This window comes from Corvus hawaiiensis, chromosome 1, assembly GCF_020740725.1.
Source record: "Corvus hawaiiensis isolate bCorHaw1 chromosome 1, bCorHaw1.pri.cur, whole genome shotgun sequence".
Lineage (NCBI taxonomy): Eukaryota > Metazoa > Chordata > Aves > Passeriformes > Corvidae > Corvus > Corvus hawaiiensis.
Genome location: NC_063213.1, coordinates 97189907 through 97205337, shown reverse-complemented (window position 1 = coordinate 97205337; position 15431 = coordinate 97189907). Strand labels below are relative to the sequence as shown.

Below are 15431 nucleotides of genomic sequence, written 5' to 3'. Positions count from 1 at the left end.
CTGCGGCTTGGCGGGGGCGCGGACTACACCTCCCGGCGTGCCGCGGGCGGGCGCCGCGCAGGCGCGGTGCGCGCGGCGGGCAGCGGCGCTGGCCGGGCTCTTTTGTTCAGGGCGGCGGACGGAGCGCGGCCAGGCCCGGGCCCCCCCCGACCCCCGAGCGCGGCCCCCGCGCCCCTTCCCTCGGACACCGGCGGCGGGGCTGTGCAAGGTCAGCGGGGACCGCGCAGCGGGCGCGGAGAGGGAGCGGGAGCGATTGGGGGCGTGGGGGGGCTCGGTGCTGAGGGGGGAGAAGGGGGGCGGGGCGGCCGTTGGGGGAGGGGAGGTGCTGTGAGGGGCTGTGAGGGGGGGATGGGGGAGGGGAGAGGCCTGAGGGGCTGAGGGGGGAGGGGGCGGGGAAGGGGGGGCTGGGAGGGGTCAGGGGAAGGGGGGGAGGAGATTTAGGGGGGGTTTGGGGGGGCTGGAGGGGTCAGTGAGGGGGGTTGGGGTCAGTGAGGGGGGAATTTGGTTATAGGGTCAGTGTGGGGGGGGGGTTTGGGGATGGGGTCAGTGTAGGGGGGGTTTGGGGTGCCGGGGAGGGGGTCAGTGAGGGATGGATTTGGGGCTGGGGTCAGTGCAGGGATGGATTTGGGGTTGGGGTCAGTGCAGGGATGGATTTGGGGCTGGGGTCAGTGCAGGGATTTGGGGCTGGGGTCAGTGCAGGGATGGATTTGGGGCTGGGGTCAGTGCAGGGATTTGAGGCTGGGGTCAGTGCAGGGATGGATTTGGGGCTGGGGTCAGTGCAGGGATGGATTTGGGGCTGGGGTCAGTGCAGGGATGGATTTGGGGTTGGGGTCAGTGCAGGGATGGATTTGGGGTTGGGGTCAGTGCAGGGATGGATTTGGGGCTGGGGTCAGGGATGGATTTGGGGCTGGGGTCAGTGCAGGGATTTGGGGCTGGGGTCAGTGCAGGGATGGATTTGGGGTTGGGGTCAGTGCAGGGATGGATTTGGGGCTGGGGTCAGGGATGGATTTGGGGCTGGGGTCAGTGCAGGGATGGATTTGGGGCTGGGGTCAGGGATGGATTTGGGGCTGGGGTCAGTGCAGGGATGGATTTGAGGCTGGGGTCAGTGCAGGGATTTGGGGCTGGGGTCAGTGCAGGGATGGATTTGGGGCTGGGGTCAGTGCAGGGATTTGGGGCTGGGGTCAGTGCAGGGATGGATTTGGGGCTGGGGTCAGTGCAGGGATTTGGGGCTGGGGTCAGTGCAGGGATGGATTTGGGGCTGGAGTCAGTGCAGGGATGGATTTGGGGCTGGGGTCAGGGATGGATTTGGGGCTGGGGTCAGTGCAGGGATTTGGGGCTGGGGTCAGTGCAGGGATGGATTTGGGGCTGGGGTCAGTGCAGGGATTTGGGGCTGGAGTCAGTGCAGGGATGGATTTGGGGCTGGGGTCAGGGATGGATTTGGGGCTGGGGTCAGTGCAGGGATTTGGGGCTGGGGTCAGTGCAGGGATGGATTTGGGGCTGGGGTCAGTGCAGGGATTTGGGGCTGGAGTCAGTGCAGGGATGGATTTGGGGCTGGGGTCAGGGATGGATTTGGGGCTGGGGTCAGTGCAGGGATGGATTTGGGGTTGGGGTCAGGGATGGATTTGGGGCTGTGGGGGAGGGGTTTGAGGTTTTGGGGGGGATGGGAAAGGGGTGAGAGAAGAGCAGGGGGGGATTTGGGGAGGGGGTTTAGGGGAAAGGGGTTGGGAGAAGCTTTGTGGAGTCTTGGGGTGCTGGGAGAGGGGGAGCAGAGGGGGAAAGGGGAGTTGTGGGGTCCAGGAGTTTTTGGGGTGGGGGAGATGCCACGGAGAGAGGGGTTGGGAAGCTGGAAAAGGGGAAACTGCAGGGGGGGAGTGGGATTTTGGGGGGGAAAGTGGGATTTTGGGAAAGGGGAAAAAAGGGGGATTTTGGGGGGGAAAAGTGGGATTTTGGGAGGAAGAAAAAGTGGGATTTTGGGAGGAGAAAGAGGGGGATTTGTGAGGGAAAAAGTGGGATTTTGGGGGAAAAAGAAGTGGGATTTTGGGAGGAAAAAGTGGGATTTAGGAGGGGTGAGAAAGTAGAATTTTCGGGGGAGAGAAAGGGGGATTTTGAGAGGGAGAAAAGTGGGAATTTGGGCGGAAAAAGTGGGATTGTGGCCGGGAGAGCAAAAGTGGGATTGACAGGGAGAAAAAGTGGGATTTATGATGGGGGAAAAAAGTGGGATTTGGAGTAGAGAAAGTGGGATTTTGGGAGGAAAAAATGAGGTTTGAGGGGACGGAGCTTTACAAACCCCCTGGAACGAAGGGAGGAGGAAGTGCAGGGAAAAGTGGGAAGGAGCAGGATCGGGATCCAGGCTCCAGCTGGGAGCGGGGAGGGACAAATGTCAGCTTTTGGCGGGGAGAATGAGCAGGAACGGGAACGCCGGGATGGCGGCTGATCCCGGGAATCCGGCCCTGGAGGGACTGGCTGGGGGGGATCTGGGGGGTTTGGGGGGGGAGCCGCCATCGGGAATTGGGGTTGGGATCGAGGATGGGCTGGGAAAGGGAGAGGAGCTGGAGCTGGAGCAGCTTTGGGGGAGTCCCTGTGGAATTTTGCTGGAATTCCGGGGAGCTGGAGGAGCTGAAACTCTGGGAATGAGAGCTGGGAGAGGAGCAGGAGCTGCGGGATTTGGGTGGTCGGATAAAGCTTTTCCCAGGGAAAAAAAAAAGATGGATTTGGAGCTGTCCTGGGAGCAGGGAATGGCTTGGGGTTATCCTGGGAATGTGCTCTGCTTCCATGTGTGTCCTGTGGGTGAATTTTGGGTGGGAAAAGCTCTGGAATGTGGATGGGGACGCCGAGGGGATCCCAGGGATGGGTTTGGAAGCAGCTCTCTGTGTGTTCCCATAAAACTGAGGCATCCGAGGGGAAAAATCCTGGGATTTTGGGGGAATAATTCCAGGTTTCGCTGTGGAAGAGCCTGGAAATGTGGGGAAAAAACAAAAAAAATAGGGATAAATCCCCAAAATCCCGCTGAAAATCCAGAGGGGGAGGTGGGGCTGGGCATCCTGGAATCCATGGGAATGCTCCAGCCCTGGGGAAATGCCCAAAAATCCTGGGAATGCGGCCCCTCCATCCCTTGGGAATGCTTTGTGGGAATCCTCAGGGAGGAGGAGAACATCCCCAATCCCTGCTGTGATTCCAGGAGTTTTCCACTGGAGTGAAATTCCCCTGGAATTCCCGGATTTCTCCCCTTCCAGCAGGGAATGAATCCCAGGAATCCAGCTGGGAATGAGGCTGAGCCTGAGGCTCCTTCCCAGCCTTTTCCCGAGTTTTCCTTCATTCCCAGGGCTTTGGGGTGTCCTGGATGGGTTTTTCCCTCCAGGAATTTGTTCTTTCCCTGTCTCTCCTCCACTGAAATCCAAGGATTTTGGCTTTGCCTGGATCCCTGGGGGAGGAGCAGCCACTGGAAAGGGAAAAGATTCCGAGTTGGTTCAGCCAAGATTTGCTTTGGATTCGTGGGGTTTTTTGGGATAAACCGAGCTTTTGTCACGGCTTAAATGTTACAAAATTGGAGCTGAATTTTAGGGAGTGTCCAGGGATGGAAATGGCCCAAAAATGGACCCAAAAATGCCTCGAAATTGAACCTAAAATGAGCCCGGAAATGAATCCTAAAATGCCTCAAAATGGACCCAAAAATGCCCCAAAAAGAATTCAAAATTGAACCCAAAAATGCCCGAAAAGTGAACCCAAAAATGCCCCAAAATGAACCCAAAAATGCCCCAAAATGAACCCAAAAATGCCCCAAAATGGACCCAAAAATGCCCTAAAATGAACCCAGAAATGAACCCCAAAATGCCCTAAAATGAACCCAAAAATGAACCCAAAAATGCCCCAAAATGGACCCAAAAATGCCGTAAAATGAACCCAGAAATGAACCCCAAAATGCCGCAAATTGAACCCAAAAATGCCCCAACAAGAATCCAAAAATGAACCCAAAAATGCCCCAAAATGAACCTAAAATGAACCCAAAATGAACCCAATAATGCCCCCAAAATGGACCCAAAAACACCCTAAAATGAACCCAGAAATGGACCCAAAAATCCCCTAAAATGAACCCAAAAATGCCCCCAAAAGACTCAAAAATGAACCCAAAAGTGCCCTAAAATGAACCCCAGAATGCTCCAAAATTAACCCCAAGATGCCCCAAAATGGACGCAAAAATGCCTCAAAATGAACTCAAAAATTGACCCAAAAATGAACCCCAAAATGCCTCAAAATGGACCCCAAATTTGAACCCGAATTGAACCCAAAAATGCCCTAAAATGGATCCAAAATGAACCCAGAGATGCCCAAAATGGACCCAAAAATGGACCCAAAAATGAACCCAAATTCCCCAATTTGGACCCAAAAATGCCTCAAAATAAACCCCAAAATGGACCCAAAAATCCCCTAAAATTGAACCCAAAAATGCCCCAAAAAGAACCCAAAAGTGAACCCAGAAATGAACCCCAAATTAACCCAAAGCTGCCCTGAAATGAACCTAAAAATGCCAAAAAATGAACCCAATAATGCTGTAAAATGAGCCCAAAATGAACCCAAATGAACCCAAATAAACCCAAAAATGCCCCGAAAGGAACCCAAAAAAAGCCACAAAATTAACCCCAAAAATGAACCGAACATGCCCCAAAATACCCAAAAATTTACCCAAAAATTCCCAAAATGATCCCAAAAAATGCCACAAAACCCCCAAAATGAACTGAAAAATGACCCCAAATGAACCCAAAAGTTCCCAAAATGACCCCCCCCAAAAAAAAAAAGCCCCAAAATGGATCCTGGCTCTGAATCCAGGGTTTTCCCAGCTCTGAATCCAGGGTTTTCCCAGCTCTGGATCCAGACTTTTCCCGGCTCTGGATCCAGACTTTTCCCGGCTCTGGATCCAGGGTTTTCCCAGCTCTGGATCCAGACTTTTCCCAGCTCTGGATCCAGACTTTTCCCGGCTCTGGATCCAGGGATTTCCCGGCTCTGGATCCAGGGTTTTCCAGCTCTGGATCCAGGGATTTCCCAGCTCTGGATCCAGGGATTTCCCGGCTCTGAATCCAGGGTTTTCCCAGCTCTGATCCAGGGTTTTCCCGGCTCTGAATCCAGGGTTTTCCCAGCTCTGGATCCAGGGATTTCCCAGCTCTGGATCCAGGGATTTCCCAGCTCTGGATCCAGGATTTCCCGGCTCTGGATCCAGGTTTTCCCAGCTCTGGATCCAGGGTTTTCCCGGCTCTGAATCCAGGTTTTCCCAGCTCTGGATCCAGGGTTTTCCCAGCTCTGGATCCAGGGATTTCCCGGCTCTGAATCCAGGGATTTCCCGGCTCTGGATCCAGGGTTTTCCCAGCTCTGGATCCAGGGATTTCCCGGCTCTGAATCCAGGGATTTCCCAGCTCTGGATCCAGGGATTTCCGGCTCTGGATCCAGGGTTTTCCCAGCTCTGGATCCAGAGTTTCCCGGCTCTGGATCCAGGGATTTCCCAGCTCTGAATCCAGACTTTTTCCCGGCTCTGGATCCAGGGATTTCCCGGCTCTGAATCCAGACTTTTTCCCGGCTCTGAATCCAGGGTTTTCCCGGCTCTGGATCCAGGGATTTCCCGGCTCTGAATCCAGGGTTTTCCCAGCTCTGGATCCAGGGATTTCCCGGCTCTGGATCCAGGGATTTCCAGCTCTGAATCCAGACTTTTCCCGGCTCTGGATCCAGGGATTTCCTGGCTCTGGATCCAGGGATTTCCCGGCTCTGGATCCAGGGATTTCCCCGGCTCTGGATCCAGACTTTTCCCGGCTCTGGATCCAGGGATTTCCCGGCTCTGGATCCAGGGATTTCCCGGCTCTGGATCCAGACTTTTCCCGGCTCTGGATCCAGACTTTTCCGGCTCTGGATCCAGGGATTTCCCGGCTCTGAATCCAGACTTTTCCCGGCTCTGAATCCAGGGTTTCCCAGCTCTGGATCCAGACTTTTCCCGGCTCTGGATCCAGGGATTTCCCGCTCTGGATCCAGACTTTTCCCAGCTCTGGATCCAGACTTTTCCCGGCTCTGAATCCGGACTTTTCCCAGCTCTGGATCCAGGGATTTCCCAGCTCTGAATCCAGGATTTTCCCGGCTCTGGATCCAGGGATTTCCCAGCTCTGGATCCAGGGATTTCCCAGCTCTGAATCCAGACTTTTCCCGGCTCTGAATCCAGGGATTTCCCGGCTCTGAATCCAGACTTTTCCCGGCTCTGGATCCAGACTTTTCCCGGCTCTGGATCCAGGGATTTCCCAGCTCTGAATCCAGACTTTTCCCCGCTCTGGATCCAGGGATTTCCCGGCTCTGGATCCAGGGTTTTCCCAGCTCTGAATCCAGACTTTTCCCGGCTCTGGATCCAGGGATTTCCCGCTCTGGATCCAGGGATTTCCCGGCTCTGAATCCGGACTTTTCCCGGCTCTGAATCCGGACTTTTCCCAGCTCTGGATCCAGGGATTTCCTGGCTCTGGATCCAGGATTTCCCAGCTCTGAATCCCGACTTTTCCCAGCTCTCCATCCCTCCTGCCTCTTCCCACCAAGCCCTGGCTGGATTTTCAGGAATTCTTGCTTCCCTAAATGGCTCTGGAAGCTGTGGAAAACTCTGGATGAGGAGCTGGATAAAATCCGGAGCCTCAATCCCTGATCCAGCAAGGAAACGACCACGGAGAGGGGTCGGGATCAGGGAATGTGCCTGGGATTTCACCGGATTAACAATTCCCGCAGCGGGAGTTGATAGAAACCCCACTGTTCCCAAAATCCCACCGGTGTTCCCAAAATCCCACTGTTCCCAGAATCCCACCGGTGTTCCCAAAATCCCACTGTTTCCAAAATTCCCACTGTGCCACGGTGGGAATATCCTGGTGTTCCCAAAATCCCACTGTTCCCAAAATCCCACTGTGCCACGGTGGGAATATCCTGGTGTTCCCAAAATGCCACTGTTCCCAAAATCCCACTGTGCCACGGTGGGAATATCCTGGTGTTCCAAAATCCCACTGTTCCAAAATCCCACTGTGCCACGGTGGGAATATCCTGGTGTTCCCAAAATCCCACTGTTCCCAAAATCCCACTGTGCCACGGTGGGAATATCCTGGTGTTCCCAAAATCCCACTGTTTCCAAAATCCACTGTGCCAGGGTGGGAATATCCCAGTGTTCCCCAAATCCCACCAGTGCTCCCAAAATCCACTCTTCCCAAAATCCCACCACTATCCCCAAAATCCCACCACTGTTTCCAAAGTCGCACTATTCCCAAAATCCCACTGTTCCCCAAATCCCACCGGTGTTCCCAAAATCCCACTGTTCCCGAAATCCCACCGGTGTTCCCAAAATCCCACTGTACCAGGGTGGGAATATCCCAGTGTTCCCCAAATCCCACCAGTGTTCCCAAAATCCCACTGTTCCCCAAAATCCCACTGTTCCCCAAATCCCACTGTTCCCAAAATCCCACTGTGCCATGGTGGGAATATCCCAGTGTTCCCAAAATCCCACCAGTGTCCCCAAAATCCCACCGGTGCTCCCAAAATCCGGTGTTCCCAAAATCCCACTGTACCAGGGTGGGAATATCCCAGGGTTCCCAAAATCCCATCGGTGTTCCAAAATCCCACTGTCCCAAAATCCCACTGGTGTTCCCAAAATCCCACTGTTCCCCAAATCCCACCAGTGTTCCCCAAAATCCTACGGTGCTCCCAAAATCCAGTGTTCCCAAAATCCCACTGTGCCATGGTGGGAATATCCCGGTGTTCCAAAATCCCCACCGGTGCTCCCACAATCCCGCTATTCCCACAATCCCACTATCCCCAAAACCCCACGGCTATTCCACAACCCCACTCTCCCACGCTGGCAATCCCCCAATCCAACCTGAAAAGCAATCCGGGCGGGGCTTTCCCCCCTCCGCTCCAATCCAACGAGGAGGAAAATCCCCGGAATTCTCCGCCGGGAAGGGACTCACCGGGGCCCGCGTGTGTGTGTTTTCCGTCCCGTGCCGCAGCAGCGTCGCCCGGCCGCGGAGAAGCTGGCCGGCACAATGGGAAAAAAGCAGAACAAGAAGAAAGTGGAAGAGGTGCTGGAGGAGGAGGAGGAGGAATACGTGGTGGAGAAGGTGCTGGACCGGCGGGTGGTCAAGGGCAAGGTGGAATATCTGCTCAAGTGGAAGGGATTCTCCGAGTAAGCGCCGGGAAGTCGGGATCGTCCTTTGGGATTTGCTGCACGGGGTTGGGTTTTGCCGGGAGTGAGGGCGGCTCTGCTGGTGATCCCCGGCGTTCCGCGGGGTTTTCCGTGCTGGGGTGGGTGCGGAGAGGAAGTGGTGGGTGGGGGGGTGGTGGTGGTGGGGAGGGGTTCAAAAAGGCGGTGAGCCGGGCGGGGGGGATGTCCTGGTGTGCCCAAAATCCAGCCGGTGTGCCCAAAATCCAGCCGGTGTGCCCAAAATCCAGCCGGTGTGCCCAAAATGGCGCTGAGCCAGAGGGGGAATGTCCCAGTGTTCCCAAAATCCAACCGGTGTGCCCAAAATGGCACTGAGCCAGGGGGGGAATGTCCCGGTGTTCCCAAAATCCAACCGGTGTGCCCAAAATGGCGCTGAGCCAGGGTGGGAATGTCCTGGTGTGCCCAAAATCCAGCCGGTGTGCCCAAAATCCAGCCGGTGTGCCCAAAATCCAACCGGTGTGCCCAAAATCCAGCCGGTGTGCCCAAAATCCAACCGGTGTGCCCAAAATCCAACCGGTGTGCCCAAAATGGCGCTGAGCCAGGGGGGGAATGTCCAGTGTGCCCAAAATCCAACCGGTGTGCCCAAAATCCAACCGGTGTTCCCAAAATCCAACCGGTGTGCCCAAAATCCAGCCGGTGTGCCCAAATGGCACTGAGCCAGGGGGGAATGTCCCGGTGTTCCCAAAATCCCATCGGTGTTCCCAAAATCCCACTGTGCCAGGGGGGGAATGTCCCAGTGTTCCCAAAATCCAACCGGTGTGCCCAAAATGGCGCTGAGCCAGGGTGGGAATGTCCTGGTGTGCCAAAATCCAACCGGTGTGCCCAAAATCCAACTGGTGTTCCCAAAATCCAGCCAGTGTGCCCAAAATCCAACCGGTGTGCCAAAATGGCGCTGAGCCAGGGGGGGAATGTCCCGGTGTTCCCAAAATCCCATCGGTGTTCCCAAAATCCACTGTGCCAGGGTGGGAATGTCTCGGTGTTCCTAAAATCCCACTGTTCCCAAAATCCCACTGTGCTCAAAATCCCACTGTGCCAGGGTGGGAATATCCTGGTGTGCCCAAATCCCACCACTGTTCCCAAAATCCCACTGTGCTCAAAATCCCACTTGCCGGGGGGGAATGTCCCGGTGTGCCCAAAATCCCATCGGTGTTCCCAAAATCCCACTGTGCCAGGGGGGGAATGTCCCGGTGTTCCTAAAATCCCATCGGTGTTCCCAAAATCCCACTGTGCTCAAAATCCCACTTTGCCGGGGGGGAATGTCCTGCTGTGCCCAAAATCCCACCAGTGTTCCCAAAATCCCATCGGTGTTCCCAAAATCCCACTGTTCCCAAAATCCCTCTGTTCCCAAAATCCCACTGTGCCAGGGTGGGAATGTCCCACCGTTGCCAAAATCCGACCGTTCCCAAAATCCCACTGAGCCACGGTGGGAATATCCTGGTGTTCCCAAAATCCCATCGGTGTTCCCAAAATCCCACTGTGCCAGGGTGAGAATGTCCTGGTGTGCCCAAATGCCACCGTTCCCAAAATCCCACCACTGTTCCCAAATCCCACTGTGCCCACGGTGGGAATGTCCCGGTGTTCCCAAAATCCCAGTGTTCCCAAAATGCCACTGTTCCCAAAATCCCACTGTGCCACGGTGGGAATGTCCCAGTGTTCCCAAAATCCCAGTGTTCCCAAAATCCCATCGGTGTTCCCAAAATCCCACTGTTCCCAACATCCCACTGTGCCAGGCTGGGAATATCCCAATACAACCTGGAAAGAATCCCAGCAGGGTTCCCCCCTCCAATCCAACGGGGGAGAATCCAAGGAATTCTCTGCTGAGAAAGGAATCAGCTCCTTCCCTCCAGCAATCCCAAATCGCTCTTCCACCATCCCCACGATCCCCAAATCCCGGGATTTTCCCGGCTCTGGAAAAGTGAGCGAGGAGCTTTTCCGTTTGCTCGCAGCGAAGACAACACCTGGGAGCCCGAGGAGAACCTGGACTGCCCGGGACCTGATCGCGGATTCCTGCAATCCCAGAAAACCGCGCACGAGAGCGACAAATCCGAGGGCAGCAAGCGCAAGGCGGAGTCGGACAGCGAGGACAAGGGCGAGGAGAGCAAACCAAAGAAAAAGAAGGAAGAGGTGAGGCCGGGAGGAGTCCGGCTCCCAGTCTGCTCCCAGTCTGCTCCCAGTCCCGCTCCCAGTCTGCTCCCAGTCGGCTCCCAGTCAGCTCCCAGTCTGCTCCCAGTTCATTCCCAGTCCCGCTCCCAGGTAGCTCCAGGTAGCTCCCAGTCAGCTCCTAGTCTGTTCCCAGTCCATTCCCAGTCCCGCTCCCAGGTAGCTCCCAGGTAGCTCCCAGTCAGCTCCCAGTCTGTTCCCAGTCCATTCCCAGTCCCACTCCCAGTCCCGCTCCCAGTTAGCTCCCAGTTAGCTCCCAGTCCTGCTCCCAATCCCACTCCCAGTCGGCTCCCAGTCGGCTCCCAGTCCCGCTCCCAATCCCGCTCCCAGTCCGCTCCCAGTCCGCTCCCAGTCCGTTCCGAGTCCGTTCCGAGTCCATTTCCCAGCTTTTTCCCAGTCTGCTCCCAGTCCCGCTCCCAGTCCCGCTCCCAGTCCCGCTCCCAGTCCCACTCCCAGTCCCGCTCCCAGTCCCGCTCCCAGTCTGCTCCCAGTTCATTCCCAGTCAGCTCCCAGTCTGCTCCCAGTCCGCTCCCAGTTCATTCCCAGTCCGCTCCCAGTTCATTCCCAGTCAGCTCCCAGTTCCATTCCCAGTCCCGCTCCCAATCCCGCTCCCAGTCCCGCTCCCAGTCGGCTCCCAGTCCGCTCCAAGTCCGTTCCGAGTCCATTCCCAGTTGGCTCCCAGTCCTGCTCCCAGTCCTGCTCCCAGTCTGCTCCCAGTCCCGCTCCCAATCCCGCTCCCAGTCCACTCCCAGTCCGCTCCACTCCTGCTCCCAGTCCCGCTCCCAGTCCTGCTCCCAGTCCTGCTCCCAGTCCCACTCCCAGTCCACTCCCAGTCCCGCTCCCAGTTAGCTCCCAGTTAGCTCCAGTTCGCTCCCAGTTCATTCCCAGTCAGCTCCCAGTTCCGTTCCCAGTCCGCTCCCAGTCCCGCTCCCAGTCCCGCTCCCAGTCCCGCTCCCAGTTAGCTCCCAGTTAGCTCCCAGTTAGCTCCCAGTCAGCTCCCAGTTCATTCCCAGTCAGCTTCCAGTTCCGTTCCCAGTCCCGCTCCCAGTCCACTCCCAGTCCCGCTCCCAGTCCTGCTCCCAGTTCGCTCCCAGTTAGCTCCCAGTCCCGCTCCCAGTCTATTCCCAGTCCCGCTCCCAGTCCCGCTCCCAGTCCCGCTCCCAGTCTGCTCCCAGTTCATTCCCAGTCAGCTCCCAGTCCGCTCCCAGTCTGCTCCCAGTCCGCTCCCAGTCCGCTCCCAGTTCATTCCCAGTCAGCTCCCAGTCCCGCTCCCAGTCCCGCTCCCAATCCCGCTCCCAGTCCCGCTCCCAGTCGGCTCCAGTCGGCTCCCAGTCCGCTCCAAGTCCGTTCCGAGTCCATTCCCAGTTGGCTCCCAGTCCTGCTCCCAGTCCTGCTCCCAGTCTGCTCCCAGTCCCGCTCCCAATCCCGCTCCCAGTCCACTCCCAGTCGACTCCCAGTCCGCTCCCACTCCTGCTCCCAGTCTGCTCCCAGTCCCCGCTCCCAGTCCTGCTCCCAGTCCCACTCCCAGTCCACTCCCAGTCCCGCTCCCAGTTAGCTCCCAGTTCGCTCCCAGTCATTCCCAGTCAGCTCCCAGTTCTGTTCCCAGTCCTGCTCCCAGTCCACTCCCAGTCCCGCTCCCAGTCCCGCTCCCAGTTAGCTCCCAGTTAGCTCCCAGTCAGCTCCCAGTTCATTCCCAGTCAGCTCCCAGTTCCGTTCCCAGTCTGCTCCCAGTCCCGCTCCCAATCCCACTCCCAGTCCTGCTCCCTATCCCACTCCCAGTCCGCTCCCAGTCCCGCTTCCAGTCCCGCTCCCCAGTCCGTTCCGAGTCCATTTCCCAGCTTTTTCCAGTCCGCTCCCGGTCCGCTCCCAGTTCCGTTCCCAGTCCATTCCCAGTCCCGCTCCCAGTCCCGCTCCCAGTCCCGCTCTCAGTTCGCTCCCAGTTCGCTCCCAGTTCATTCCCAGTCAGCTCCCAGTTCCGTTCCCAGTCTGCTCCAGTCCCGCTCCCAGTCATTCCCAGTCCCGCTCCCAGTCCTGCTCCCAGTCAGGTCCCAGTCAGCTCCCAGTCCATTCCCAGTTGGCTCCCAGTCCATTCCCAGTCCCATTCCCAGTCGGCTCCCAGTTCCGCTCCCAGTCTGCTCCCGGTCCGCTCCCAGTTTTTTCCCAGTCCGTTCCCAATCCATTCCCAGTGGTTTCCCAGTTTTTTTCCCAGTTCCTTCCCCAGTCCATTCCCAGTTCAGTTCCCCAGTCCACTCCCAGTCCATTCCCAGTCCCACTCCCAGTCTGTTCCCAGTGGTTTCCCAGTTTTTTTCCCAGTCCATTCCCAGTCCCATTCCCAGTCCCACTCCCAGTCCATTCCCAGTCCGTTCCCAATCCATTCCCTGTGGTTTCCCAGCTTTTTTCCCAGCTTTTTCCCCAGTCCATTCCCAGTTCAGTTCCCAGTCCGTTCCCAGTCCATTCCCAGTCCCACTCCCAGTCCCGTTCCCAGTGGTTTCCCAGTTTTTTCCCAGTCCCGCTCCCAGTCCCGTTCCCAGTCCATTTCCCAGCTTTTTGCCAGTCCGCTCCCAGTCCCGCTCCCAGTCCCGCTCCCAGTCCCGCTCCCAGTCGGCTCCCAGTCCCGCTCCCAGTCCCGCTCCCAGTCCCGCTCCAGTCTGCTCCCAGTCCCGCTCCCAGTCTGCTCCCAGTCCCGCTCCCAGTCCCGCTCCCAGTCCCGTTCCCAGTCCATTTCCCAGCTTTTTGCCAGTCCGCTCCCAGTCCCGCTCCCAGTCCCGCTCCCAGTCGGCTCCCAGTCCCGTTCCCAGTCCCGCTCCCAGTCCCGCTCCCAGTCCCGCTCCCAGTCCCGCTCCCAGTCTGCTCCCAGTCCATTCCCAGTGGTTTCCCAGTTTTTTTCCCAGTCTGCTTCCCAGTCCCGTTCCCAGTCCCATTCCCAGTCCCATTCCCAGTCCATTCCCAGTCCATTCCCAGTTCAGTTCCCAGTCCCGCTCCCAGTCCCGCTCCCAGTCGGCTCCCAGTCCGCTCCCAGTCCATTCCCAGTGGTTTCGTAGTTTTTTTCCCAGCTTTTTCCCCAGTTCCTTTCCCAGTCCGTTCCCAGTGGTTTCCCAGTTTTTTTCCAGTTCCGTTCCCAGTCCATTCCCAGTCCATTCCCAGTTCAGTTCCCAGTCCCATTCCCAGTCAGTTCCTAGTCTGCTCCCAGTCCCACTCCCAGTCCACTCCCAGTCCATTCCCAGTCCGCTCCCAGTCCGCTCCCAGTCCGCTCCCAGTCCAGCTCCCAGTCCGCTCCCAGTCCATTCCCAGTCCGCTCCCAGTCCACTCCCAATCCAGCTCCCAGTCCAGCTCCCAGTCCTCTCCCAGTCCGCTCCCAGTCCACTTCTAGTCCCACTCCCAGTCCAGCTCCCAGTTTGCTCCCAGTCCGCTCCCAGTCCGCTCCCAGTCCGCTCCCAGTCCATTCCCAGTCCGCTCCCAGTCCTGCTCCCAGTCCTGCTCCCAGTCCGCTCCCAGTCCGCTCCCAGTCCATTCCCAGTCCATTCCCAGTCCATTCCCAGTCCTGCTCCCAGTCCTGCTCCCAGTCCTGCTCCCAGTCCGCTCCCAGTCCAGCTCCCAGTCCGCTCCCAGTCCGCTCCCAGTCCATTCCCAGTCCCGCTCCCAGTCCATTCCCAGTCCATTCCCAGTCCCGCTCCCAGTCCTGCTCCCAGTCCGCTCCCAGTCCGCTCCCAGTCCGCTCCCAGTCCATTCCCAGTCCATTCCCAGTCCTGCTCCCAGTCCTGCTCCCAGTCCTGCTCCCAGTCCTGCTCCCAGTCCGCTCCCAGTCCAGCTCTCAGTCCGCTCCCAGTCCGCTCCCAGTCCGCTCCCAGTCCGCTCCCAGTCCACTTCCCTCCCCACCCTCCCAGCCAGGAATCCCTTCCCAGTATCCCCGCCCATCCCTGCCCTATCCCACTTTAAGGCCATTCCCTTCTCCCCCTCCCTGTCCAGCTGAGCATTCCCGGAGCCCTCGGAGCATCCCCCCCTCCCTGCAATTCCCTGCCCAGCCCGGAGCCGCCAATTCCCCCTGGGAATTCCCCACTGGAATTTCCTTTGCTTTTTCCCCCTTTCCGCAGTCGGAGAAACCGCGAGGCTTCGCCCGAGGCTTCGAGCCGGAGCGAATCATCGGCGCCACGGACTCCAGCGGGGAGCTGATGTTCCTCATGAAGTGGTGAGCGAGGCTCTGCCCCTTCCCTGTGCCCTGTGCCCCTTCCCTGTGCCCCCCTCCTGTGCCCCCTCCTGTGCCCTGTGCCCCTTCCCTGTGCCCCTGCCCTGTGCCCTGTGCCCCCTCCTGTGCCCTGTGCCCCTTTCCTGTGCCCCCTCCTGTGCCCTGTGCCCCTTCCCTGTGCCCTGTGCCCCTTCCCTGTGCCCCCTCCTGTGCCCTGTGCCCCTTCCTGTGCCCCTCCTGTGCCCTGTGCCCCTTCCCTGTGCCCTGTGCCCCTTCCCTGTGCCCCTTCCTGTGCCCTGTGCCCCCTCCTGTGCCCCCTCCTGTGCCCTGTGCCCCTTCCCTGTGCCCTGTGCCCCTTCCCTGTGCCCCTTCCTGTGCCCTGTGCCCCTTCCCTGTGCCCTGTGCCCCCTCCTGTGCCCCCTCCTGTGCCCTGTGCCCCTTCCCTGTGCCCTGTGCCCCTCCTGTGCCCCCTCCTGTGCCCCTTCCCTGTGCCCCCTCCTGTGCCCTGTGCCCCTTCCCTGTGCCCTGTGCCCCTTCCTGTGCCCTGTGCCCCCTCCTGTGCCCCCTCCTGTGCCCTGTGCCCCTTCCCTGTGCCCCTCCTGTGCCCCTTCCTGTGCCCCCTCCTGTGCCCCTTCCCCGTGCCCCTTCCCCGTGCCCCCTTCCCTGTGCCCCCTCCTGTGCCCCTTCCCTGTGCCCCCTCCTGTGCCCCTTCCCTGTGCCCCTCCTGTGCCCTGTGCCCCCTCCCCGTGCCCCTTCCCCTCTGCCCCTTCCCCGTGCCCCCTCCCATTCCCCTTCCCCTGTGCCCCTTCCCCCCTTCCCCCGTGCCCCTTCCCTGTGCCCCTTCCCTGTGCCCTGTGCCCCCTCCTGTGCCCT

The 15431-nt window shown here is 58.5% G+C and overlaps 1 protein-coding gene across 1 annotated transcript in view; it reads left to right on the top strand.

Moving 5' to 3' along the window:
- Positions 1-119: 119 nt before the first annotated feature.
- The window catches only part of CBX1 (chromobox 1), a 16064-nt gene continuing 752 nt past the window's right edge, over positions 120-15431 (top strand). The window contains exons 1-4 of the mRNA XM_048318903.1: positions 120-208; positions 8004-8179; positions 10162-10339; positions 14467-14561. Coding sequence (XP_048174860.1) covers positions 8040-8179; positions 10162-10339; positions 14467-14561 — 413 coding nt within the window. The 5' untranslated portion in view covers positions 120-208; positions 8004-8039. The remainder of the gene's footprint in view (positions 209-8003; positions 8180-10161; positions 10340-14466; positions 14562-15431) is intronic.